General features: G+C 43.7%; 2 protein-coding genes across 3 annotated transcripts in view; both read right to left on the reverse strand.

Moving 5' to 3' along the window:
* Positions 1–17,996, reverse strand: part of SLC12A3 (solute carrier family 12 member 3) — a 41,092-nt gene extending 23,096 nt beyond the window's left edge. The window contains exons 1-12 of the mRNA XM_087971303.1: positions 17,694–17,996; positions 16,601–16,747; positions 13,964–14,039; positions 13,088–13,183; positions 11,704–11,843; positions 10,375–10,485; positions 8,481–8,592; positions 7,225–7,355; positions 6,453–6,537; positions 5,641–5,795; positions 3,907–4,014; positions 1,988–2,111 (exon numbers count right to left, since the gene is read on the reverse strand). Coding sequence (XP_087827429.1) covers positions 1,988–2,111; positions 3,907–4,014; positions 5,641–5,795; positions 6,453–6,537; positions 7,225–7,355; positions 8,481–8,592; positions 10,375–10,485; positions 11,704–11,843; positions 13,088–13,183; positions 13,964–14,039; positions 16,601–16,747; positions 17,694–17,996 — 1,588 coding nt within the window. The remainder of the gene's footprint in view (positions 1–1,987; positions 2,112–3,906; positions 4,015–5,640; positions 5,796–6,452; positions 6,538–7,224; positions 7,356–8,480; positions 8,593–10,374; positions 10,486–11,703; positions 11,844–13,087; positions 13,184–13,963; positions 14,040–16,600; positions 16,748–17,693) is intronic.
* Positions 17,997–25,504: 7,508 nt separating this feature from the next.
* NUP93 (nucleoporin 93) overlaps positions 25,505–27,797 on the reverse strand; it is a 126,931-nt gene continuing 124,638 nt past the window's right edge. For both annotated transcript variants that reach the window (XM_087971674.1, XM_087971675.1), the window contains exons 21-22: positions 27,388–27,516; positions 25,505–25,782 (exon numbers count right to left, since the gene is read on the reverse strand). In XM_087971674.1, the coding sequence (XP_087827800.1) occupies positions 25,672–25,782; positions 27,388–27,516 (240 nt within the window). In that variant the 3' untranslated portion in view covers positions 25,505–25,671. The remainder of the gene's footprint in view (positions 25,783–27,387; positions 27,517–27,797) is intronic.

Below are 27,797 nucleotides of genomic sequence, written 5' to 3' on the forward strand. Positions count from 1 at the left end.
CAATAAAAAAAAATGGAGGGATTTTAGCACAGAAGTCACAACTCGGGGATAGAAATGTGGTAGAATGTTATCTGTCTGCAATTTTAAGTTGACAGATTGACAGTTCTAGGGCTAATACCAACACAGGAATGTAATTATTCCTTGGAATGCAATGTAATAAGTCATGGACCTGATCTTCTACCTGCGAATTATTAAAAATGGTGCATAATTGGTAATTCTTTGTATTTTCTTTCCAAATACAGGTAGTCCTCGACTTACAACAGTTCATTTAGTGACCAACATTACAACGGCACTGAGAAAAGTCAACTTATGACCATTTTTCACAGTTGCAACCTTTGTAGCGTCTGCATGATCATATGATCAAAATTCAGATGCTTGGCAACTGGTTCATATTTATGACGGTTGCAGTGTCGCGACCTTGTGACAAGCAAAGTCAATGGGGCAGCCACATTCACTTAACAACTTATCAGCTGCAGTGATTCATTTACCAACAGTGGCAAGAAAGTGTTGTGGTTAACTGGCAGCAGGTGTGGATGGCTGAGGAGAGCGAGGACTCAGATGAGGGGCGAGGACCATTTGGGAGTGGACTGCTGCCTTCAGAGATTGTGGGGGGTTGGCAGCAGTGATTGAGGAGGTTCCCGAGGAGCCTGTGCCAAGTGCGCGTGTGCGCAGGGCTACTCACAGGAAAGAGCAGCTACAACAGCACGGGCGATTCGGGAGTAAGGCTGCAAGGTAATGGCCCCTCCCTCAAGAGGATAAAAGCCAGGTTTGAAGAAGCGTTCTTTGCAGAAGGCAAAGACGCTCTGAAACTCAGCCTCGTGGACATTATAGTTAGTATTTGAAAACTCTTGTAAACTATTTCTTATCTGTGGGTTTTTGGCAGCCTTGAAGAACAACTTGGCAAGGTTCTTTCTTGTCGGAGCAAATTAGTTGGAAGCAGCCTTTTATCTGTGAAGAAATAGAATTCGTGAATGAAACCTTAAAAGGTGGGGGCTGCTGCCTTTGTCTTGTGTTTGCTCTCTTGGAACCAGGTTGGGTCAGAACAGAAAGGTTGCAAAATGGGGCAAGACTCACTTAACAAAAGTCTCAACTTAACAACAGAAATGTGGGCTTCAATTGTGGTCATATGTTGAGGACCTCCTGTAGTCTGTTGGCATTATCCGGAAGTGATATTCTGTGAAAGTTTGTCTCTGGGCCTTTGGATTACAGGGCTTTTGGATTACAGACATAGTGACTGCCTTGTTTAGTTTACTATTTTTTTCCCCCTCTCTCAATAAATCTTGCTAAAGAGTACTCTGAGAACTGAACTTCAGAAGGAAACATTTTATTTCAGGAAACTGTCAAAGGAACGGGTTCCTCTTCTTTGGTTAGCAAAATCTCCTAAGAGCAAGACCAGATTCTTTGTGTTGAAGAACATCTTTGCCAGTGGTGGGATTCAAATTTTTTTACTACTGGTTCTTTTTTATTTTATTTTTTAATTAATTTATTTATTTTGTCAAAAAGCTTACAATACAATAGAAATAAGAATAAACATAAATTCAAATATAAGAAATAGGAACTAATAATTGGGGACAATAGGACAGGGACGGTAGGCACAATTGTGCGCTTATGCACGCCCCTTACAGACTTCTTAGGAATGGGGTGATGTTTCTGTGGTTCTGTGGGCGTGACTTGGTAGGCGTGGCTTGATGGGCATGGCAGGGGAAGGATATTGTAAAATCCCCATTCCCTCCCCACTCCTGGTGGAAGGATACTGCAAAATCTCCATTCCCTCCCCACCCCACTAACCTGCTTTCCAGCTCTGTTCTCCTGTGCAGGGCAACCAAAGAAGACCCAGCCAATCAGCTGGGACTCAATGGGAGGCAGAGAAGAGATGGAGGCGGGGCAGGATTTGCTGGTTCTCTGAACTACTCAAAATTTCCACTATCGGTTCTCCAGAACCAGTCAGAACTGGCTGAATACCACCTCTGATCCTTGCCAATCTTACCTATCAGGATGAAGCCAACCGCGATGAGGTATGTCAGCATGTAACCCCTGATTGGTTCATTATTTGTTCCATAGCCCTTTCCAAAAAAGCCAATGGCCGGGTATAGTTCATCCTTACAAAGACACTGTTGGGGAAGCAGAGAGATCATTCATGCTGACTTCTCAAGTGCTCATGGATTCCCACAACAATTAGTTTAGTTTAGCTTAGTTTACTTTATTGTCATTGCACCTCGTACAACGAAATCAAACACCATCTTCAGGGCACATCCATGACCATGAAAATAAACACAAACACACATCCTTCACACTCCACACACTGAACCGAAACCCCCAGCACCGCACCAACACTGCACTATATACAGCAGAATTCAACAGAGCTACAGCCCTGGGATAGAAGCTGTTTTTCAGCCTATTTGTGCTTGTTTTTATTATTATCCTGTACCGTCTGCCAGGTGGTAATAGTTCAAGAAAAGGGTTCCCAGGATGAGATGGATCTTTGAGAATGTTTTGAACTTTCTTAGGGCAACGGGAGCTATAAAGCTCTTCCAAAGAGGGAAGAGGACAACCAATGATCCTCTGGGCAATGATTTTCACCCTCTGAAGTGTTTTTTTAATTAAGACTTCCTCGCACAAAAAGTCTATCATCTGAAACTGAGGGAAGGAAAGGTTGGAGTTTTCTCAACAGCAACAAACACGTTTGACGCTGAGGGGTCCTTGGTGCTCTCTGTTTGTTTTCTTGCAGACGTTTCATGACATGAATGAATGAATGAATGAATGAATGAATGAAATGAGCAAGCTCAGAAAGCATCAAAGACCCCTCGTTTCACCACTGACCTACAAAATTTCTCCTTTATTGGGTAGCACACTAAATATATGCCATGTGCACTCAACTGTATATCAGAATCAGGGCTACATGGTAAACTCATAGCTTATCTCTCTAGCTTTCGATCAAGGTTTTAGATTAAATATATGTCAATAGCATTGTCCTAATACCTATTGGCTGGTATCTATTTTTCTATATTGCTACATTGTATTAGCAAACAGGCTATAAATCTTCCGGTCAGTAAAGCAAGAAGCAAATCAACAACATCAGCAGAGGTGGGGTCCAAAAAGAAATGTTTTAATTGACTTTTTGGAGGGCCTCAATCCACCCTTTATTCCTGGCAGTCAACTAATCCCCTGGACTGCAACATTAAGCTTCCTAAAAGAGACACACATTCCATAAATATTTATTTACAAACCCCCCCGAAGCAGAGCAATCTATTCCTAGAATAGCTGATATAATCTAATTTGGCTCTGCATGTTCATCTAATGGAGATTATTCTTTCTCTGCTGTTTTTTCCTTGATGGCCCTATGCCAATTCTGTTGTATTCCTATGTCAAACTTCAGACTGTAAATTTCCAGGCAGACGTTTGTTTGTCTATTTGTTGGTTTGTTGCTCATGTTCTTCTGAGAAGCCACCTCAGAAAGCAACAGCCAGATGGCCGTGTCTGATCTCAGAAGCTAAGTAAGGTCTACTGGGGTTAGTATTTGGATGGGTGAATCTCAGAAGTCTAATGCTGCTGCGGAAAAAAATCCTGGCAAACTACTTATATACTGTTCCCAAGATCCCTGCTTAGAGGTAGTCATCGTAGCAGTTCTTCTACATAAGAGGTGAGCCTGACTTGGAAGCATTTTCACCTTTACTCTGGGAAACTCTGACTGCAGTGACCAGAAACTTGGGTCCATCTTCTTCAAGTTCATGTCTGTCAAAAGGTGGGTCTACAGCTCCCATCATTATGATCACCCAAGAAGATGATAGGAACTTGGGGGCCCCATTCGACTCTTCCAGCTTTAGGATTCTCTGGCCGGCAACCCAACACCAGACAAAGATGGGAGAGTTTTATTGTCTTCTTTGATAGATTAATAATGGATCTCACCTGGAAGACTTTGGGGGCTGAGACGAGGCATGCCAAAGCTGAAGAGAGTGTGGCCCCAAAAATCCCAGCTGTGATGAGAGGGGCAAAGCCAGAAACCATGCTCATGGTCTGCAGGACAAGCAACAGGTAGACAATTTGATCTGAAATGTGGATTGGGCATGCAGATAAAGACATAGTGTCAACCCTGAAGTGAACCTGGCTGAGGCCATCTTGGAGACTTCAAGGTTGCCACACAACAGAAGGAGGGGGGAAAATAGTTGGATGGGGTTTTGCAGCCCAAACAAGAAAGTTTTCCTGTGGGAACCAAGGATATTCTGGCCAGAGGAGGACTGAAGTAACCAAGCAACCGGCCAGCAACTTGATTGGACAGCCAGTGACTTGTGGAGAAAGGGGAAGGGGAAACTTTTACTTTTAATTAGGTGAAAACAGTGGGAAATTCCAGACTCGACTTTCACCAGTTGTGCCAATATGATGTATCCAATAAATTCTTCTTTGAGCCAAAGAAGACCCAGCCGATCAGCTGGGACTCGGGAGGCAGAGAAGAGATGGAGTTGGCGGGGCCAGTCAGAGGTGGGATTTGCCTGTTCTCCGAACTACTCAAAATTTCTGCTACCGGTTCTCCAGAACTGGTCAGAACTGGCTGAATACCACCTCTGCTTACATGTCCCTACTGAATAAGGTGGTTTATTTTGACTTACTTCCATCAGCAAGTACGGTACCCTTGTCTATAATTATACAGGTAGTCCTTGACTTGCAAGCATTTGTTTAATAACCATTCAAAGCTACGACGGCAATGAAAAAAGTGATGGATGACTGTTTTTCACAGTTTAGGACTGTTGCAGCATCTCCGGGGTCACGTGATCAAAATTTGGATGCTGGTCAACTGACTCATATTTATGACTTGTTGCAATGTCATGGGAACACCTTTTGTGACTGTCTGACTAACAAAGTCAGTTGGGGAAGCCAGATTCACTTAACAACCATGGTAATAGCTGCAGTGGTTCGCTTAACAACTGTGACAAGGAAGGTCAACAAATGGGGCAAATCTCACTTAACAACTGTCTTGCTTCGCAATGTTGGACTCAATTATAGTCATAAGTCGAGGATAAAGTTTGGAAAAGCTGCATGAGAAATGAGAGCTACATTTGACTCCCATCAGGGTTTAAATGCAACATATGCATTTAAATGCAACTTCCTCCTGAACAGTGATTAGTGAACACCTCTAGTAGTGGGGAAACAGTATAATGTCAGGCGCAAAGGATCAGGACCATAAGTTAAGTTGCAGCACAGATGTTTTATTCAAGCCTAAACACAAATCTACTCAGCTAAAGTTCAGTATTAAATTGGTGCCAGATAAGGGTCGATGGAATTCAGAAGAGGTTGGAGTTAGACTGTTCGTGGCAAAGTAAGGATTCTAAGCTAATGACACATTTAATTCCTCCCTCCTCTGCCTGCTCTTCTCCTACAAGCAGAGGTGGTTTCCAACAGGTTCTGACCAGTTCTGGAGAACCAGTAGCGGAAATTTTGAGTAGTTCGGAGAACCGGCAAATCCCACCTCAGACTGGAGATTTTACAGTATCCTTCCCCTGCCATGCCCACAAAGCCATGTCCAAAGAACTGATAGTAAAATTTTTTGAATCCCACTACTACCTACAAGTAGTAGATTCCAGCCCTCAGAATGGAGTTGAACTTGATGGTTTCCTTCCAACCACCACATTCTACAATTTTCTGTACCTGATAATAATTGATCAGCCCATATTGACAGCTATGGCTCTGAGCACACTCTGTGAAGTTCCAGCCATAACCACAAGCAATGCCTTCACAGCCCATGGAACCAGCGAGGACGGTATCATTAAGGCTTCCAGAGGCATCACGGACAACACAGGAACCTAGGAAAAACCATCAAGGTTAATTTCTTACTTCTTTTCCATCCCGTTTTTTCCAATGAAGACCCAAACACCAACTCTTTTATGAAGATCTCTGCAGCTTTGTGTGTTGTGCTTTCACATCAGCTAGTCCCGAAAATCCAAAGAGGCAGAAGACAATGGGGAAAAAAATGTTTGTGGGATTCCATCATCTTCTCTGGTTGATCTCTGGGAAAACTACTGTGAAGCGTTTTTAGTTCTTTCAAAGACATTTAGAACCAGGTCCATGGGAGATCGTGACCCACGGAAGGGGAAGGGATGGGAATTTGAATTTTTACATCACCCCAAAATTACACAATACTGTACGCAAGACGAGTTGTGCTTGGTGCAACAACTGGATTGAAATATAAAAAGTCCACACTTGTTTCATCATTTTGAGAGTCTAGAAACCTGAAAGCATAGGTGTATCTAAATACTTCTAGATTCTGCTCATGTTTTAGACTCTTAGAAGTGTAACCAAAGGGAGACCTCTCATAGCCTTAGTCCCAGCCCTTGTCCCTCCTTGCTTGCCAGTGAGTTAGAAAAATTACAAAAACGTGGTGTGCTAAGTCGTGATAAACTGAGTTCACCCCACACAATTTTTGTCCTAATATGTGTAGTTGTACCTATCCATAAACGTACCAATTGTAGCTGACAGAACCAGGTATGATACGGTTGTCCAAAAAATAGCCATGAGGGTTCCTTTAGGAATTGCCACAGCAGGATCCTGGCCAAGAGAAACAAATGATAATGTGATGATCTGGGGCAAAGTCACAAAAGTAGAATAAATTCCCTTTAATGCCTCCAACTTGGCCCCCAATGTCCAGTTATCCTTGGCTGGAGATCAAACTCTTCAAAAAACAGTCTACGAAGGGATGAAATGCCCGAACCCAAAGTAAAAATAATTAGAAATTTTTAAAAAAAACAGCACAAACCACGCTGAAGTAATTAACACGGCAGGCCAGGATGATAAATTGCAGACTTAGAACAGATAACACAGCACCCACAGTTGGGAGGATGCCAAAACCCAGATAAGCCTGACAAAGATAATGCACACTTTGCTTCCAGCAAGGAGCTGTTTGCAAATGCCCCTCTTATATCCTGTTCTCCCAGCTGCAACTAATGAAAGGGATCAGGGCCCTTTTCTCTCTCGTAAGCCACTTTGCTCCCTTCTCCGTTCCCCCTCCCCGCATGCCCTAGGATGAAGAGGAGGTGGGCCTGGGTCTTCCTCTGAATGCCCAGCCGGACTGTGCCCTTCTCCATTTCCTCCACAGCCACCGGAGCCACACTCCCACTCCCTGTCGGCTGCTTGACCTCCCCCTCAGAATCAGACTCCAACAAGGGCATGACAGATAATTTGACAGCTGGACAGGTACCCCTTCTCCTCCCTGTGGCCGCAGCCAACCAGGCCTACCTTCAAATCACCTGAAATGTTGGCTCCTGCCAAGATGCCAGTGGCTGATGGGAAGAAGATGGAAAACAAACCGAAGAAGCTGCCATCGGGGCCCCGCCAGCTGGGAACAAAGTTCTGAGCAAAAATGTTGGCTGAAGGGAAAAAAATGGATTGTTCAGTTTATAAAGTTATGCTTGGATTGAGGGACGTGCATGGAGGGAGGTGGGACAACCGTATCCATGCAATCAAAGTCTTGTTTCTTGGACACATCAAATGAAGGGGCACAGCTTCCATCGTTTATTTGGGACTGCCCTCTTGATTGTTTTGAACCACCCTACGTTGTGCCTGCTTGCACTCCTTTTAAAGTGGTGTTTCTCAGCCCTGGAAATTTTAAGACATGTGGACTTCAATTCCCAGAGTTCCACTGCCGTCAGCTCCCAGGATCCCTCAGACAAAATGGCTGGCTATTGAATTCTGGGAGTTGAAGTCAACCTGACTTAAAAAGTTGCTACAATTGAGAAGTAAATATGGACTTCATCTCCCAGAATCCTTCAGATAACATGGTGGGCCATTGAACTCTGGGAGTTGAAGTCCACATGTCTTAAAGTTGCTACAGTTGAGAAGTAAATGTGGACTTCATCTCCCAGAATCCCTCAGGCAACATGGCTGGCTGTCGAATTATGGGTGTTGAAGTCCGTATGTCTCAAAATTTTATTTTTTTATTTTTATTTAGTTATTTTTGTCAATTGCTTACAAGATGACAGGTATAAGTAAAAACATAGTTATGAATACATGAAATGGATACATATAAGAAAAACAAAAAAAACAATAGGACAGGGACGGTAGGCACGATTGGTGCGCTTATGCACGCCCCCTACAGGCCTCTTAGGAAAGGGGTGAGGTCAATAGTAGACAGTCTAAGGTTAAAGTTTTTGGGGTTTGGGGAAGAAACCACAGAGTCAGGTAGAGTATTCCAGACATTGACCCCTCTGTTGCTGAAGTCGTATTTCCTGCAATCAAGTTTTGTGCAATTAACCTTGAGTTTGTATCTATTGTTTGCTCTTGTGTTGTTATGGTTGAAGCTGAAGTATTCATTGACAGGTAGGACATTGCAATCTATGATTTTATATACCATGCTTAGATATATAAATATATACACACACACACACACCCATCCATCCACTTCTTCCCATTCTACCCCTTGCCCCGAATCAAAGTGTCCTGGAACTTTTCATCTGCAAACGGCCCCTTCTTCAGCCCACCTCTCTCCCACTCACCTTGGTAGCTGAAAAATCCTTTGGCCTGCTTCTCCTCGGTGGCTGGCATAACCGTCCCCACCACGTAGTTAATGAAGGAAATCATGATCACCACAAAAAACAGAACTTGGGCCTTGCAAAACCAAGCAAACAATACATGAAGGGCAGTTTGAAGAGTTTAGATCAATCTTCCCAGATTTGGTCTCCTTTATATAGCCATAGCCATTATGACCAGTTTTGATCAGTGGTCGCCAACCGGTGGGGCAGGGACCACTGATGATCCGCGAGAAAGTTTTGGTGGTCCGCAGAGAAATGTCACCCCCAAGCAATTAATCCAGGCTGTGCAGGAAGACAAGGCTGCGCCACCCACATGGCTCATGGGAACACAAGGCTTGCGTAGCTTGCATTGAGAACAACATGAGGTAGTGAGAGGAGAGGGGAAAGGGCGGAGGGGGGAACTTGCCCCAATTGATCCACGCACCTGGCCTGGCCACCGAGCTGCTTCTTTCAGTTTCTTTCTTCTTCTGTCTTCTTCTGCTTTTGGCTGCACACAAGGAAAGCAGCAAAAGTCTTTCTTTCTCTCCTCCAAACTCTGCCAGAAATGAGTCTTTGGGATCCTGCAAGGCATCCTGCTCCAAGAGGCTGCACCAGCGTGAGAAGTCTCACAAAGACTCATTTCTGGCTGAGTTTGGGGGAGAGAAAGAAAGACTTCTGCTGCTTCTGCTGATTTCCTTGCATGAAGCCAAAAATCTATTCCCCCCCTCCCCCCTCCCCCCCGAGAACGGAGCTGGAGACGGTATCCTGTGATCCCAAATAAAGAATCATCGATCGGTAGGAAAACGGGGTGGGGAATTTTCCTGCAGACTTTTGGGGGGATTTTCCCAGGGTCTCTGGTCCGCGGGATTTAAAATTATGAGTTTGGTGGTCCCTGAGGTCCAAAAGATTGGCGACCCTGGTTTAAACAACAATTGCCCTCCCCCAACACAATACTCTCTCTGGGTATTGGACTACAAACAGTGGTGGGATTCAAATAATTTAACAACCGGTTCTCTGCCCTAATGATTTCTTCTAACAACTAGTTCACCAAACTTCTCAGAAAGTTAACAACCGAAGTGGTGCGAACTGGCTGAATCCCACCACTGACTACAAACCCCATCATGCCTGACCTAAGTGACTATATAGATTTGTTTGATGAAAGCACTCATTCTCCCCATCCTCTTGGCGGTTTTTCAGAAATGTTGGCCATCCCCTTCCAACGTGATAGCTTATTTTTTTTCCACCTTGATTCATATCCAAACTTCCATCCTCCTGAGCCAGCATAACAAAAGGACTTTCTTATCTTGGGTTTACTTAACTCAGGATTCCCCAAAAGGGAAAGGAGTTGGTGGGGTGGAGAACAGTTGCTCCACTTTGGGGTGTGGTAATTTTGTTCTAATGGGTAACAGGTCAAAGTCTCCAGTAACTGTTCTTCAGTTACCAACCTTCACCAATGTAGACATGGTTGGGATGTCATTCCCCAGATCCTTTGCCAGTTTTGGCCAACACAACTGAAGAATATCTAGCTAGGAAAACTAAATCTATAAAGTATTGCCCTCCACTGATTTTTGAAAAGCTATCTGCAATATAGTTCAGTTTTCTACTCAGAGTAAGTACTACCCAGTTTGTAGCATCCGTGGGAGAGAGAGAAGGTAGGGGATTCTAAAAAGGGTTGAACATCCATAGGTCCACTCCCCCTTTTTTTGGAGTTGGCTTTGCTCATTCCTGACCTACAACTCAATCATGATGGCCAAGATGGCCCAGCATCTAAGGACTGTGAGATATGTAGACCATGGAAAGCTATAGTGATTCCCACAATGGAAGATGCTTCCTCCCAAATCAGCCCAATCTTCCCCATTTCCCACAATAATGCACTTACCTTGGCTTCCCACTCCATCCCAGCCAAGGATACTCCAAGCAGCACCGTCACTGTGACAACTCCGATGATGCGGATGTCATTGGTTGGATCCACCATGCTTGAGTTATATTCCTTTGGAGAGAAAAATCCATCCATCAGACAACTGCAAATTTCCTGGATTGGGCCAAGGGAATGGTCCACCACCCTACAGATTGAACTCAAGATTTTTTTTAAAAAAAGGAAAAGGGCCTGATAGATTTCTAGCAAATCCAGGTGAGCAGAGTTGAAAAGCTCTGAAGTGTTCACTAGACTAGAGGTACAGATGTTTCAGTTTCCATAAATCTAAGAAGGCAGAAGCTTTCTTTGAACCCTGAGAAAGAAGATAGTATAGGAGGAAGCTCAGCTTGCCTCTTTCTGACTTCATGGGGTACAAGAGGGAGGGAAGGGAAACACAATTAAACTTCGAAGATTTTGTTACAGTAGCCTATCTCAATATTTCTCCACCTTGGCTACTTGAAGACTTTAATGCTCAGGATTCCTCAGCCAGCCATGGGGAATTCTGGGAGTTTGAAGTCCAGATGTCTTCAAGTGGCCAAGGTGGAGAAACACTTGACCTATCTTAATCAAGTGTCATTCTAGTCTTCTGTTGGTTTCTTAACTTGGGCATCCTTGAAGGGCTGACACTGTTTTCTTCTGAAACATCTCTTGGACTCCCCAACCTTGTATAATCCATAGCTTTGAGAGATCTGGTGATGACCTCCATTCAAATACTATTTTTTCTTTTTAGTATTTATTTGATTTGTCAATTGCTTACAAGATACAGGTATAAGAATAAACATAGTTTTGAATAAATGAGATAGATACTTAAAAGAAAAATAAAAAGAAACAATAGGACAGGGACGTAGGCACGATTGGTGCACTTATGCACGCCCCCTACAGACCTCTTAGGGAGGGGGTGAGGTCAATAGTAGACAGTCTAAGGTTAAAGTTTTTGGGGTTTGGGGAAGAAACCAGAGTCAGGTAGAATATTCCAAACATTGACCACTCTGTTGCTGAAGTCGTATTTCCTGCAGTCAAGTTTGGTGCGGTTAACCTTGAGTTTGTATCTATTGTGTGCTCTTGTATTGTTATGATTGAAGCTGAAGTATTCATTTGCAGGTAGGACATTGCAATGTATGATTTTATATACTATATTTAGATCGGACAGAGCATTTATTTGTTGAGATTTGAAGTTGCTTTTTCAAGATCAGCCTTGGCTAGGTCTCAATGCAAACATGCCCCAATTCAGCAAAACCAGCATTTCCCATGCTTCCTTTCCCAGCAATTGCTCCCACTCTGCTCACATCATACCTGCAGGAGGTCTCGCACTGTTTCTGCAAAGCCCACCGTATGCATGGCCACAGCCACGGCATTGGCAAAAGCGAAGATGAGGCCGATGGAGCCTCCCAACTCTGGCCCAAGGCTTCTTGAAATGAGGAAATACGTCCCACCTAAGAGATGGAAGCAGTGCAATCAGCACAGTCGCTTTTCAATTTTATTTATTTCGTGTATGGCACCTATGCAATCACTGTTATGCAACACTAAATTAATTAATTAATGATTATAACTATGATTTATGATGGGGTTAGTAGAGATGGCAAAAGTGGCTGTTTTAAATAACAGAATAGGAGAGTTGGAAGGAACCTTGGAGGGCTTCTAGTCCAACCTGCTGCTCAAGCAGAAGACCCTAGACCAGAGGTCAGCAGGTTCTGACCAGTTCTGCAGAACCGGTAGTGGAAACTTTGAGCAGTTTGGAGAACCAGCAAATCCCACCTCTGACTCGCTCTGCCAACGCCATCTCTTCTCTGCCTCCCATTGAGTCCCAGCTGATCGGCTGGGTCTTCTTTGGTTGCCCTGCACAGGAGAACGGAGCTGGAAAGCAGGTTAGTGGGGTGGGGAGGAAATGGGGATTTTGCAGTATCCTTTCCCTGCCACGCCCACCAAGCCACGCCCACAGAACTGGTAGTAAAAATAAATGTGAATCCCACCATTGTTCTGGATGCTCCATCACTGGATGTTTTTAAGAAGAGCCTATCTAATTTTGTTTCTACTTGGAAACCACTACTGGATTTTTATTTTATTTTTATTTTGCTCAAACCTGAACAAATGAAACTGTAGTTTTAGTTTAATAATTAGAATGATTTTCATTATTATTATAGAAATGGCTTGAAATTTGTGAAACGTAAGCCAAAAGCTTGAGATTGTAATGGTTTTATTTTGTATTTTACTGCCCTGAAGGCAGCAGTTAATACTTTTTCCCCTCTTTCTCAGCCCTTCTCACTTTCTCTTAGTTCTATAACTTTTTTGTTTCTTTTTATCTTATAATGAAACTTAATAAAAATCTATATTCAAAAAGAGAGAGAGAGAAAAAAATATGGGGGAGATTATTGTCAAACCAACCCCCCCCAATTTTTACCCGCCCGGGTACCCACCCTTTTTAGAGGGGCGGGCAAGAGCCAAAAGTTAGGTTACACTACATTTTTAAAAAAAAAGGAGGTCCCCCACCCCCCCCTTTTTAACCCAAAAAAAGAGGGACCAAAGGTTTTCCACAAGCAATAATCCCCCCAAACCCAAAACACCCCCACCCCCCCCCCCCCCTTTTTGAGAAACGCAGTCCAAATATCCGGGAGTATGCTTTAGTCTATGCACACCCCGATGGTTTCGCTTGTTCTTTGGCTACTGAATAAATTGATACCTGATTTGACTTTGCCATTGGTGGAGATGGCAGAAATGGATAATCCGGTGATGGTGGTCACGGTGACAGACATTAGAATGATCACCCAAGTCAGCGCTGCAAAATGAAAGAAGTCATTTCAATTCTCTTGGGCTAGAAGGCTTTCGTTCAACTGTGTGGTGACTGATGGAGCTGGCAGCAGAGTCAGACAGTAGTGAGGAGGTTGGGAGAGAACCTGGGCCAGTCTTGGAGGCTGAGGAGGGCTCGGACAAGGGCTCAGCATTAGAGGCAGGGATGGGGCCAGGGCAGGCTGATAGTCATCAGCTCCCTTCAGACTCAGACAGAAGTGAGGCGGGGGAGGTTCTGGAACCGGTTCCCAGCCTGCGCATACACAGGGCTACCAGAAGACCAGAACAATTGAGAAAGCAGGGTCAACTGAGAAGGCCACACCTCGGAGATGATTGGCCCCTCCCATGAGACATAAAAGAGGAGCGAACGGGGCGTGAGCTTTTGCAGGAAGCAATTAGTCCGTCTGGTCAGTTCAAGCTTTGAAAAGTGCTGTTTGACTCTGTGTCAAGTTTGGCCTTGCCCTGCATCCTGCAATTAGCTCTCTGGCAGCATTCCAAGTGCAATAAGGTGGGTGTTTATAAACATACCTCTGAAAGACTGTTTGTGAAGCCTGACCAGCTGTGAATGAATATAATTCACAGCCATGGAAATAAAAGAGATTTTTCCAGGACTAAGATTGTGCCTTATGCTTTCTCAGGAAGCCTAGATCAGAACAAACTGAGGTTCTCCAACTTGTTTCTCCTTGGCGACTTTAAGACTTGTGGACTTCATCTCCCAAAATTCCCCAGCCAGCTATGCCCAGCAGCAAATGAATTTGACAGGACTTACCTATGCCTGCTTGTGCAGTGATCCAAGGTAGCCGGAGATACAGGATCACACCCCAGATGTTAAGCATGCAACGAATCTAGAAGGCAGAAGCAGCAACTAGTAACTGGGAAGAACCAAAGAAGGATGACCCCTTAAGGAAGGTCAGATGTTGGAAATGCAATCAGATACAGGGTTCTTACTATCACATGTGGTGGACATGCACAAAGGCAAAAAAAAAAATTGGAGAAAAATACATACATGGTTAGAGAAAATGATAAACAGCACACAGATTTAAAACCAGAAATATTTTTGTTAGGTATATTACCAGAACGCTATAATAAAGCTCTAATACATGTGCTGAGAGCAGCGAGAATTGAATTCGCGCAATGTTGGAAAAATAAAGACACACCTACAGATGAAAGTATAATTAGAAAAATATTAGACTGTGCCAGTGGTAGCATTCAAAAATTTTTACCACCTGTTCGGTGGGCATCGCTTGGTGGAAATGGTGTGGCTTGGTGGGTGTGGCTTGGTGGGCATGGCAGGGGAAGGATACTGCAAAATCCCCCTTCCCTACCCACCCCACTAACCTGCTTTCCAGTTCTGTTCTCCTGTGCAGGGCAACCAAAGAAGACCCAGCCGATCAGCTGGGACTCGGGAAGCTGAAGTCATACTTTCTGCGATCAAGTTTGGGGATGAGAGAGACAGACAAACAGTCTTATGGTTCGCCGGCAGCCTGTGCAGACGGCAGTGGAATTGGACAGTGGGGAGGAAAGGGGAGTCTGGAGAGGACTCGGACAAGGGTTCTGCATCCGATGCAGAGGTGGGGCCAGGACCATCTGGGAGTGGGGTGCTGCCTCTGGAGCCGGCGGAGTCTGGCAGCAGCGAGGCAGAGGACCCAGGGGAGCCTGTTCCCAGTGCGCGTGTGCACAGAGCTGCTAGAAGGCAAAAGCAGCTGAGACAAAAGGGGCAAATTGGGAGTAAAGCTAGGAGGTGATTGCCCCTCTCATAAGGGATAAAGGGCAGGCCAAGATGACGAAACCTTTGCAGGAAGCAAAGTCATTCGTTCGGTTCAGATTCATTCTTTAAGCTCTTTGTACCTCGGTTGGTTTTTGTTCTAGTTCATTTGATACTTCTGTTATTGGCAGCACTTCACAGGATAGAAAGGTGGGTGCTTATTTCGAGGAACTGTTTGACATTAATTTTGGCTGGAAATGAAAACTATTTCTAGTGTTGCAATAAAATAAGACTTGTTTTTAAAATAAGCATGCGTGTAATTACGATCTAGGAAGCCGTGGTCAGAACACAGAGAGGGAGAAGGAAAGAAGTCAAGGTAGACTTTGACTTAGCAAGAGGTCACTTAGCAATCATTGGAAGTTCTGAGGGATCTGCATGGGGGTTCTTATAACCTGGATTTGAAGTTCTGATGGCTTCCCCCATGGTCATATGACCACACTTCAGGTGCTTGGCAAACCAGGCTGCATTTACAAGTATTTGCAGCATTCTGCGGTCATGTTACCACAATTTGCTTCCAGTTTTTAGCCTATAGTGAACCATGGGTTCATTTAACAACTGCTATAAAAAAGGCCATAAAATCAGATCAATTGATCTGCTTTATGACCATGATGAGTCACGATTGTGATGGACAGGCTCCATTACAAGTGTAACTTAAGGACAACTTTAGCTGAAGATTTAGAAAACAGAATGAAGAGCCCTTGGTGCTCTCTGAGCTTGGTGGACTATTTTTTTTTTCAGATGTTTCATTACCCAATCTAAATATCATCATTAGTGCTAGATACCCTTCTAACCCTGCTAGATACCATACCATTCTAACACTGATTATGTTTCCTAGGTTGGTGATAAAACGTCTGCAAGAAAACCACCCAAGATCAGAGAGCACCTACACAGAGCTTCTGTCTCTCCGTGGATCTATTTTGTGGGTTTTCCTTTCTTTTTTGAAAATTATTGCAGTAGAAATATTCTTAACATTTATTCAAATTAACTCAATATTTCTTCACTATGTAGTTTTGTATCTTTGGTTATTTGGGTACCTAAGGTCCATTCAGTGGCAGGAAGCTATGGCTTTCAGAAACTAATGTGGTGGTTTTGGAGGTTTACACTTAATTTGTACCCCTGCTTTAAAAAGGTAAAGGTTCCCCTCGCACATCCATGCTAGTCGTTTCCAGCTCCATTACAAAACCGAAGAACCAGCGCTGTCCAAAGATGTCTCCGTGGTCATGTGGCCAGCAGTACTAAATGCCTTTGAAGGTCCACAGAACGCTATTCCCTTCCCACCAAAGTGGTCCCTATTTTCCTACTTGCATTTTTTTTTTACGTGCTTTCGAATTGCTAGGTTGGCAGAGGCTGGGACGAGGAACGGGAGCTCACTCCATTACGCGGCACTAGGGATTCGAACTGCCGAACTGCCGACCTCTCTGACTGACAAGTTCAGCATCCTTAGCCACTGAGCCACCGCATCTTTAGGACTGTTAAAGTTATATCATGAAAATGAGGCAAGACCAGAGTAGTAAATGAACGTGTTGCCCTTTAGATGAGACCAAACTGCTGCAGGATGGTGGAAATAGTAGCCCAGAGCATTGAGTGGGTTGGAAAGGATCCTGTGTGAGATTTAGAAGATGATCTGTGAAAGCTACTCACCATCACCCCCTTGACCCATCCAAATCGGACAGGCTCTCCTGGATCCTTCTCTTTCTCCTTAGTATCCTCCTCGTCTGCCGCTTCTTCTGAGCAGCTGCTTCTTCTGTGGGCTTCGTATCTCGGGGGATGCCGGTGGCTATTTTCTGGCTGGAAAAACAGAGGGACAGAGAGAACGGTTTCTAAGGGGGAAGGATATGAGGTTGATAAAAGCGTGGAGAATGTGGGGGTGCCCACGTAGTTGAGAAGCATCCGGAACAATAGGAGGGTTATCGCAATGTGTTTCCCTTGGAGGACTTCACTCTTGAGACAGAAAGAGCTCAACAGCAGGCTCAGCAGAAGACTACAGATTCGTAGTTTTTTATTTTAGGAAGGAAATGGCCAAGCAGAGATATCGGGGAAGGGAAGGGAAGGAAAAGGAAAAGGAAAGGAGAAGATGGGGAGGGAAGAATGAAGACTGGGAAGGAGAGAAGAAGGGGAGGAAAAGGAAGAGTGAAAAAGGGGAAGGAAGGATGAAGGGGAGGGGGAAAGAAGGATGAAGGGGGAGAGGAAGATGAAAAAGGAGGGGAAGATGAAGAAAGAAAAGGATGAAGGGAAGTGAAATGAAGGGGAAGGGAGGATGAAGGGGAAGGAATGGGAAGATGAAGAGAGAGGAGGATGAAGAAGGGAAGGGAAGGGAAAGGAAGGAAAGGAAAGGAAAGGAAAGGAAAGGAAAGGAAAGGAAAGGAAAGGAAAGGAAAGGAAAGGAAAGGAAAGGAAAGGAAAGGAAAAATGAAGAAGGGGAGGAGAAGATGGGGAGGGAAGAATGAAGACGGGGAAGGAGAGAGTGAAGAAGGGGAGGAAAAGGAAGGGAAGAGTGAAAAAGGGGAAGGAAGGTGAAGGGGAAGGGAGGATAAAGGGAAGAGAGAAGAAGGGGAAGGAAGGATGAAGGGGAGAGGAAGATGAAAAAGGAGGGGAAGATGAAGAAAGAAAAGGATGAAGTGAAATGAAGGGGAAGGGAGGATGAAGGGGAAGGGAGGATGAAGAGAGAGGAGGATGAAGAAAGGAAGGGAAGGGGGAAGAGGAAGGGGACGGCTCTGAATTAGTTGGCGTATACCTTAAGAAAGGAGTGCAGATCTGCAAGTGTTGGTCTCGGCTTCTTCATTTCGCTAGAGATCTTGGTGTTGGCATAGTTTTCATAGTTGGGCACAACATCAACGGTGTTATATCCAAAGGTCTGCATGTAGAAGGTGCTGTTATGGGTACAGTGGCTGGTTTGGGTGATGTCATAGGGAGTAGCCCCCGTTGGGCTGTAGGGGTTGGTGCCGCTGCCTTCGGGGCTGAACAGGGTGCTAATGGTGAAGCGGCCATTCAGGCACTCCCGGTTTTCTCCTCGTTCGATCCCTGGCAGCTCCGCCATCTCATGCCCTCCTCTCTTCATCTCGATTCCCCCTGAAATCACAGATCCCAGGGATGGGGAGCATGCAGATTGGGGTCTGTAACGCAGTGTGGGTCAGACAGGTGGGCTTTTTATCGCCTATGAAACCAGAAAAAGCTGGCCCCAAATAATGGCCCGGAGAGACTCCCGAGCTCGTGGCTGAAAATAGTAGCCTACAGGAATATCACCACTCACCAATTCCGGTTCTAGATGAAGACAGTGATAACAGATTTGGCATTAAGTCCTAAGGGGAAAAGTGATGAAAAACCCACCTAAAGAGAAGGCTGAAAAAAGACTTCTGTTGCGATTCATTTTCTTTGGGTACATTAAGTTTCCCTTATCTCCTAATTAGGTCAGACAAAAGCTGGGAAGGAATTGGGGCACTGATTACTAGCTCGATACCCGTGCTTTGCGACGAAACTATGTGATTGGGCTTAGGTTTGGGGAGGAAAATAAGGGTAATTCTGCCTCTGCCTACCAGCAACCATCAGTATTCATCTGGCTAGCGTCCTGTCAGTCAGTGTGTGAGAGTTGAGGGCTGTTTGGAAACTGAAAGAGTATTTGCTGTGTGAGCAAGGAGACAGCAAGGAGCCTGGGCATGGCTTAGCTCAACTGTTCTGTACTAAAGCTGCTTGCTGCTATGAAACTAAAAGTGAAACTGAAACTTCTCTCCTCTGTTTGTGTTTTGCATTTGGAACAGAATTCTTTTCAGGTGGGGAGGGGGAGTAGAACTCTTTAGCGTCAGAGCATGTTAATAATAATACTATACGAAATACTAATGCTCTGATGGTCATTTCGAAAAATCCTTTCTTAGTGAGCATCTAGAAGCCAAGAGGAACACAGGTGCCAAATTTCAAGTTTGTAGGCTTTACAGTTCTGGAGATTTTGTGATGACGCGTGAGTGGTCTTTCGCTTCTATAGATATAGATTAGGTCAGACAATAGATGGGAAGGAATCGGAGCCCAGTTTTATTGCTCGTTTTGAGAACGAGTCTAACGTGCCTCTGATTTTTCCTAAACTATATTTGATTGGGAAACTTATGATACAAGTAGTTCTCGACTTACGACCAAAATGGAGCCTAAAAGTTCCATTGCTAAGCAAGACAGTGGGTAAGTGACTTTTGCCCCATTGTAGCACCTCCTTTGCCACCGTTGTTAAGTGAACCACTGCACTTGTTAAGTTAGTAACACGGTTGCTAAGTGAATCTTTCTTCCCCATGGATTTGGCTTGTCGGAAGGTTGTAAAAGACGATCATAGGCCAAGGGTCCGAATTTTGATCATGTGACCACAGGGATGGTCATGTCACTTTTTCCAGTGTCGTTGTAAGTTCGAACGGTCACTAAATGAGTGGTTGTAAGTCAAGGATTAGATGTAGCCAAGAAAGTCAGTGAAAGCTAAAGGTTTGCATGTGTACACCAAGTCGAAAGCGCCTGTCAGAATGATCTGTTTTTCCAGATTAGTATCTTCCCTTTCCAATAATCAGTAACCGCTGCATTTTAAGAAAAATTACCCTGTTATCTCTATGATAAACCCAGTTCTAGCCAACAGGCCATGGAATGGCATAGTCCCTGAAGAGTGAAAATATGTGGAGATGAAGATATTCAGTCTGAAGAAAAGGAAGACCAGGAGAACACAGGAGAAGCAGTTTGGTCTAGTGGGTAAAGCATCAGGATAAAGCGTGGAAGATGAAAAGAAGGACTAGGGGTGACATGATAGCAGTGTTCCAGTATCTCGGGGGCTGCCCCAAAGAAGAGGGAGTCCAGCTACTCTCCAAAGCACCTGAGGGCAGGACAAGAAACCATGGATGGAAACTAACCAAGGAGAGAAGCAACTTAGAACTAAGGAGAAATTTTCTGACAGTGAGAACAATTAACCAGTGGAACAACCTGCCTCCAGAAGTTGTGAATGTCCCAACACTGGACGTTTTTAAGATGATGTTGGTTAACCATTTATCTGAAGTGGTGTAGGGTTTCCTGCCTAAGCAAAGGGTTGGACTAGAAGACCTCCAAGGTCCCTTCCAACTCTGTTATTCTATTCTATACTGTGAGTTCTAGTCTGGTCTTATCGATGAAAAGCAGCTAGGTGACTTTGGGCCTATCACCAGGAGACTGTGAGTTCTAGTACCCCCTCCTTCCTTAGGCAAGAAAGCCAGCTAGGTGACTTTGAGCCAATCACCAGGAAACAGGGAATTGTAGTCCTACCTTATCCATGAAAGCAAGCCAGGTGACCTTGATCTGATCCCCCCCTCAGTCCAACCTACCTCATAGGGTTGTTGTTGGGGGGGGGGAAATAGGAGGAGGTAACTATGTTGGATATGTTCCCCGCCTTCAGTTATATGTAAAAAATAAAAGTGGGATACAAATCAATACATACATGATTTCAGTTTTCAAGCACATAGGTAAATGAGGGTGGTAGGTAAAAGCTCAGGAACAGTTTTCCATAATTATGGGAACTGAGATCAGAAATAAAGCTTATGGGAGTCTCTTTATACAGAAGGAAAAAAACCTCCTGATGGTAGGATCTGTATAACAGTGGGAAGGTCTGTCTTTGGTCGTAGAGAAAAGAGATGGGGCATTCTGCGTGAACCAAAATCAAATTCATCTAAAATCAAATCAGTTTGCCAGACAATGATGAATGCATAGCCATTTGTCCTTCTCTGGCTGGGGGGCCCATTTAAAATTTCTTGCCACTCAGGGGAAAAGGTGAGGTAGGAAGAGAATTTGTTCGAAAGTCAGTTTACTTTGATCCTTCCAACCTTTGTCCCAGAAAAGCACTGAGCTGTAGCTGCTGACACGGTAATTTTCAAAGTTTAGGGAGGCTAGAGTGGTATTTTTTGAAAATCAAGTACTAGGAGCCGACATTTGATATTTTTCTTTCTTAAATCTTTGCATTTGTGGGGAGGGGGAAGAGCACACTTCTGCTGCCTGCCGGCTGCCTGCAATTTAGCAGTTCGAATCTCACCAGGCTCAGGGTTGACTCAGCCTCCCATCCTTCCGAGGTGGGTAAAATGAAGACCCAGATTGTTGGGGGCAAGAGGCTGACTCTGTAAACAGCTTAGAGAAAGTTGTAAAGCACTGTGAAGTGGTATATAAATTTTAAGTGCTATTGCTATTGCCCTTCCTTCCTTCCTTCCTTAGAATGCAGTATTGCAAGCTAATTCTGGCAACTGTCAGCAGTTCAATCCTGATCAACTCAAGGTTGACTCAGCCCTCCATCCTTCCCAGGTGGGTAAAATGAGGACCCAGATTGTTGGGGGCAAGAGGCTGACTCTGTAAATTTTTTTTAGAGAGGGCTGTATGATAATTAAAATGAAATTTTAAAATGAAATGCAACTCTCAAGGGGTCTTCTCTTCTAATATACACTCCATAAAGTTTTGGTTTTTGCACTTCCGGTGGCCTCAACCCTTGTTATTGGATGTTGTATTGTGTCTTTGAGGCCGTCTCTCCATCTTCTTCTGGATCTGCCTCATGTTCTTTGACCTTCTCCTCTTTTTGTGTATGCCTTGTATGATATAGGAACCCAAAACATTCTCTCCAGCTGAGCAAATGTCTTTACTTGCTGTTTTTGTATATAGTTTAAGATTACTATATCAATTTTTTCTCTTATGATCTCATATTTTATTTTATCCCTTCTGGTCCAGCGGCAATGGAAAACTTTACTTTAAAAAAATAATGTTGCTTTAATGGACCTCCTAAGATCCAGGGTGGATTCAGTGTCCCTTTAGTTCCTTGCATGACTTTGGGAAAGTCACTCATCCTAGACAACCTTACAAAAGCGTGGGGAGGATAAGATAGAAGTGGAGAGCCTCACAGACACCAGAGGGATGACTATAAATGTCATCGTACAAATATCCGCTCACAGTTGGAAAACCTGTTGGAGTTAAGTACTCCCTGTATTCAAAATGCTGAATTAGGCTGATTGCTACAGGCAATTTGCCAAGTCACTTAGCAACTTTCAAGCTTAGATAGATAATGAGCTGGGTGGAAAATGTTTGGAAGCCAGGACGGCTGCTCTTTTTCGCCAGCTAGTGCAAAACCGAGCCATTTTTCGGCTGGGCTGCGAAGGGTGATTTGGCGAGTGCACAATAAATTAAGATTTATTTTTAGCCACTGCATTGTAGTGGGTTTTTGTTTTGAATCGTCGGCTCTGGTAACCGCTATTGATGGCACGGCTCTCTTCTCCTCTTCAAATTGAAAAAAGAACCCCAAAACAGATCATCCTCCAAAAAATTAAGTACTTCAAATTCTAACCATTCTGGAGGTTGTCCAGTTGATGAAAGCTATTCTAGATCTGCAAAATTATAGCCAGCCTTTTCTCTCTCCAGAGTATATTGTGGAGAGCCAAGAAAAGCCAAAGGATCATTAAACAATATCTATGGAAATTCTCAGTCATGGTTGTCCCAAAAATGCTTTTTCAAAAGGCAACTGGACTTTGTTTTTTCCTGAAGATGTTTTACTCCTCACCCAAGAAGCTTCTTCAGTTCTTCAGTGAAGCGAAACGTCTTCAAGGAAAAACAAATTTAACTCAGAATTTTCACTCAAGATTCAAATGGCCAGGATCAAATAATCCTACTTCTAACACACTATGCAAAGACCCAGCTTTTTGGAGAACTCAAAACCTCTTGTGGGGAACGACTTTGCCCATTCAGTTCCTGTATCACCATTCAAACATAGAAACTTTTTCAGACCACGCATGCATGGCAGAGCATGAATATCCTTCTAGTTTTGTAGCTTTATTTTTTTTATGCATTTACTTGCAATTACAACATGAAATATCCCATTTCCATTTTTCCTCCTAGTTTCCAAGCCATCGACATACACTTCAAAACAACATGACCTACCCCCAAAAAGCATTGAGTTTTTTGGGAAAAAAACAACAAACCATGTAGCTTTTGGTCAAAACTCCACCACCAAATGGCCCATTCCATAAACCAACCGTGCATTCCGAAGATCAGTTTTTCGACAATCCTTTTAACGCAATTTTGTCTTGATTGGGATTCTCACTTTTATTCTTTTGGAGATCTTTAGTGTTAGGATTTTAATATTTTAATGCTATAAGCTGCCCAGAGTTCGTTTCATTACGAGATAGGCGGCAAATAAATTTAATAAACAAACAAATACATATAAAAAAGCAACAAGGGAGCCCCTCCATTTTCTTTCTCACTGGTTTCCCACCCCAATTATCTAAGACGTGCAAAGCCGCTGTTTTTGTGAAATGCATTCTAAGTTAAGAGATCCTCTCGTTTGGGAGGCATTCTTCTGCACGAAGGATGGAGAAGCAATGGAGCTTTCTTGCCCGCCCATTCAGCAAAATCTGGACCGATCTAAACGCCACCGACGTCTTCGGATTCAGAAGAGGAGGGAAGCAGCGGCTGCTCTGATTCCACGACTCAAGAGGCGGCTTCGGAGAGAATCATCTGCATGTCGGCGACGGGTTGTGCAAGTGGTATGATGCGACCCTGGTGTAGTGAAATAGCCGGATAGTAAGATGCACTTTTTGTCGGCCTGATTCACAACACCAGCTGCAGCAACAATACCAGGACGTCAGCCTGGAGCTTCTGGCTTCTCATCCGCTTTGAAGAACTGAGCTTGTTTCAAGATAAATCACATGAAAAAAACACCCACCCACCCCCCACAATCAAGCATTTCCCTAGGATGGGTTTATTCATCGGCTGCACAAAACTCCCTAGGCAAAGCTAGATTCCTCTCTGGGTGTTAGGGTTGGACTACAGGACCTCCAAGGTCCCTTTTAACCCTATGAATCTTGGGGAAACAACAGAAAGAGAACAGATAAAGTGCTACCTTGACAGATAACAGATAATCAGAGTTGGAAGGGACCTTGTAGGTCATCTAATCCAATCCCCCGCCCAAGCAGGAGACCCTACACCATTTAATGGCAGTCCAATCTCTTCTTGAAGGTCTCCAGTGATGGCGCTCCCACAACTTCCGAGGGCAACTTCTATTCCATTGGTTGATTGCTCTCACCTATTATTGACCTATCAGATCCTAAAGCCAAGAACCATCAATGAGAAGATCTCATTTGCACAGATCGCTTATTTTTTAACCAATTACTAGTGAATAATAGAAAATAAATACTCCTAAGCTCTCAATATTTAAATTTCCAGAGAGGAGGAGACGATCTTGAACATTTCCTTTCCTTCTTTCTCTTGATGCAACATAAATGCTTCAACACACCTTCCCTCAACAATGATTTCCAACTGAATTGGACAAGCTGGCAGGAAATTCTCTTAAGTTGGCGTTCGACACAGTTGGGGGACAACAGACTAAAATAAGGGGGTAGGGAAATCCATTGAGCCCCCCCCCCCCCCAAAAAAAAAGTCAGTTCATGGCTGTACAGTTTCCCCTTTTCCGCATGCATATATTTATTTGCGAATTATTTCTTCCTGGCCATGAAAGTTCACTCAAAATTAGAGTTAACCTAGAAATAATCCTTCATTCCAAGAATCACATCTCTATATTGTTGTACAGGGTTTACATTTGGGAATAATTAATATGACAATTAAAGGAAAGTGATACTCAGTATTACTTACATTTTTTAAAAAAACTGATTCTTTTGATAGTGATATTATGCTTCTTTGTGGCAGTCTAAACTGAGGAATCCATAGGGAAAACTACATTCTAAAGAGGCACTACAAGTTAACTATTCTCTACTTATTCCAAATGTATAGTAGTATTTCATTCCCATTATTTACCGTTAACGAATCAAATAGCATTTTTAACTTAGTAACTGTTATACCAGTTAAAGATTTAGTCCCAGTTCTGCTTGCTTTTCTCCCAACCTGATTGGAAAAGTGTTTCATTGGATAGAATCTGAGATTTATTCTTATTATTATGAATTATGTGCCACTGACTCCCAGTAACCCTGGCCAATTGTTTTCAATCATACTGATATATCACAACTCTCCCACACCCCAGGATCATACTGAAATTCAACAGCCAACAATGAATAAATCTAGTATACTTTTCCTTCATATGTTTTGTAAAGGGCGCACAGAGGAAATTATACTCCCCAAAAAACAGATTGAAAATTCTATCTTCTTCACTGTGTTGGTCTTATCCATAGGGCTTTGAGCCATTCAGAGGAAAGAAAAATGACAAAAAATTTAAGAGTCTGGTGCCCCCAAATATGCTAAGGCAGTTGCTGACTTTCCATCACACATTAATACATAAATTATCCATTTCCATGTAGTCGAAAGGGTTGGGCCAACCCAACCATTATGTACATTACATTGGGTTGAATTTGACAAACAACAGTCAACTGTCAATGACCTGGAATGGGGGCAAACAGTGACAAGGGTCTATGAATATTCCTGGGAGTAAAATAAGGACATAGGACCTGGTCATAACTTAAAAAGACCTTCTCCCATTTTCCTCCAAAAGAAGAAAGAGTTTGAAAAGTGAAACAAATAAATGAGAGAACATAAGAAAAAATGTGCAATATAAAATAAGGTATCAATGAAACAAATGTGTAAATCCAAACAAATTTATTGTGGTCGACAAAAAACGCATACAAAAAAAGAAAGAAAGAAAGAAAAGAAAAGGAAAACAAACAAAAATTAAACTGGAGGCCCATAACCATCACCCTTTCAATGTGTACACAAAAGAACCTCCACTACTAGCTGGCTTCCCCTCCCAGCTAGTTCATGAGAACCTCCATCTGTACTAGACGGGCGTTGGTGTCCCCTGACGTTCTGTAGGGGATCATTCCGGCAAAGGTGATGAGTGCCCGAGCTTGAGATCGGAGTTGCTAAGGGGCATCAAAAGAAAAAAAGAGATTAGCCAGGTCTGGAGAGAAAAAAATAACGAGGGATGGTCTCATTAGAAAGGAACAAAAAACTCATCTTATAGGAGAAAAAACCTGGGGTGGAGTTAAACGAGGAATCGGCCTTAGAATCCCTACGTTGCCACAACTGAAGGAAGTTCAACTTCCCTTGAATTCCATGGACCCTTTTCTAACTCCAAGCAGGTCTGGAGAGAGAAAGATAGCTCGGGATAGGCTCATTACGAAGGAACAAAAATCTTATGTTGTAGGATAGGGGTGTCAAACTCACATCATCACAGCATCGTCATGTGACATATCACAACTTTTCCCCCCCATTGCTAAACCGGGCATGGGCGGGTGGTCAGAGCATGAGAGGCATCCAGCTCACAGGCCGCGAGTTTGACAGCCCTGTTTAAAGAAAGGCAGAACCTGGGGGTGGAGTTAAAAGAGGAATTGGCCTAGAATCCCTACATAGCCACAAGTGAACAAAGTCTAACTTCCCTTGAATTCCATGGACCCTTCTCTAATTCCAAGCAGGTTTGGAGAGAGAACGATAGCCTGGGATAGGCTCATTAGAAAGGAACAAAAATCTCATCTTGTAGGAGAAAAAGTGGCAGAAGCTGGGGTGGAGTTAAAAGAGGAATAGCCACAAGTGGACTAAGTCCAACTTCCCTTGAATTCCACTGATCCTTCTCTAACTCCAAGCAAGTGCTAGCTGTTAGTTGTGAATATTTCTGTGCATAGCCATGAGTAGCAATAAATCTGTTTAACTGGACCTTCCCATGTGGACCTGGTCTTTCGCATTCTGACCCATCTGTATTTAAGGTCCATCAGAAGTAAGGCCAGATAGGTGGCAAGCTAACAGGTCAATGGATTTATTTGAACCTTGTTCAGTTCTGAAGAAAGTTCTTGGACGAGAAGCGAAACATCCCCAATTTTTTTTTCATATTTTACAACAACCATCTTTATTACGGTCACAGTACCACAAACAAAAGCAATAAAAGCAACAATACAAAAAAAAAAATGAAAACGGAAGTCTGAAGAGATTCTCAGTCCTCCAGGTCAGGGGTCTTCAACCTTGGCAACTTTAAGACTTGTGGACTTCAACTCCCAGAGTTGGGAGTTGAAGTCCACAAGTCTTAAAAGTTGCCAAGGTTGGAGACCCCCTGCTCCAGGTCATGGTTATCCCAAAGGTCCTTTTTCTAGAGGCACGTGGGCTTCTTTCTTTCCTTAAAGACGTTTCACTTCTCGTGCTTGTCTGTCTGCGTGTGCGTGCATGCATTGAAACGCATGTGGTGAGAAATATTCAAAGCACACCTCTCCCGTGGAGAAAATTTATCCACAAAAAGAAGATAGGGATCATCTAGTCATCAGACTCCAAATTTCTTCCTAGCTATTAATTTCTAGGAGAGCCTCGGGCAAATCTTTCTTGTCCCCATTCTCCTCAGCGGAAGAAGTTTCTCTCGTCAAATAATTGCAAAGGTCAGGTTTGTACAGCAGCGAACAGTAGATTTTTATAACCACTGCTGTGAAGATGGGTCACTGCTGCGCTGAAAAGGTGACCTTGTCTGCTAAGGGGAAAAAACTTACCGAATCTCGGTCCTCAATGACCCGGGCGGGCCTAGCAGGCGTGGCTGGGCTGGCACATTTCAACCTCTTATACTGGGTAAACAAGATATTCATTGTGGCAAGGAGGACCTCTGACAAATTGTGCCTGATCTAAGAAAAGAGGGGAAGAAAAGACGAGCAGAGTGAAAAGAAAAAAAGAAATGAGAGTTGAAGGCCATACTGGTTGACTCTAGAGAGATCGTTGAGGTGGACCTCAAATTGTTCTCCAGGTTTCCTTTGGTACCAACTACTTCAGGAATGGGGGGATTCATGTGTGCGAGATTCTGAGTTACAGTTGATGGCCAGGGGTCAATCTGTCGGCTTCAGATGGCCTTGTTGTGGCCTGCCAGTGGTCAGCAGAGCTGGCAGCAGATTAGGACAGTGAGGAGGTT

This window comes from Notechis scutatus, chromosome 9 (assembly GCF_049901735.1).
Source record: "Notechis scutatus isolate UNSWTSFEM ecotype Mainland chromosome 9, rNotScu1.2, whole genome shotgun sequence".
Lineage (NCBI taxonomy): Eukaryota > Metazoa > Chordata > Lepidosauria > Squamata > Elapidae > Notechis > Notechis scutatus.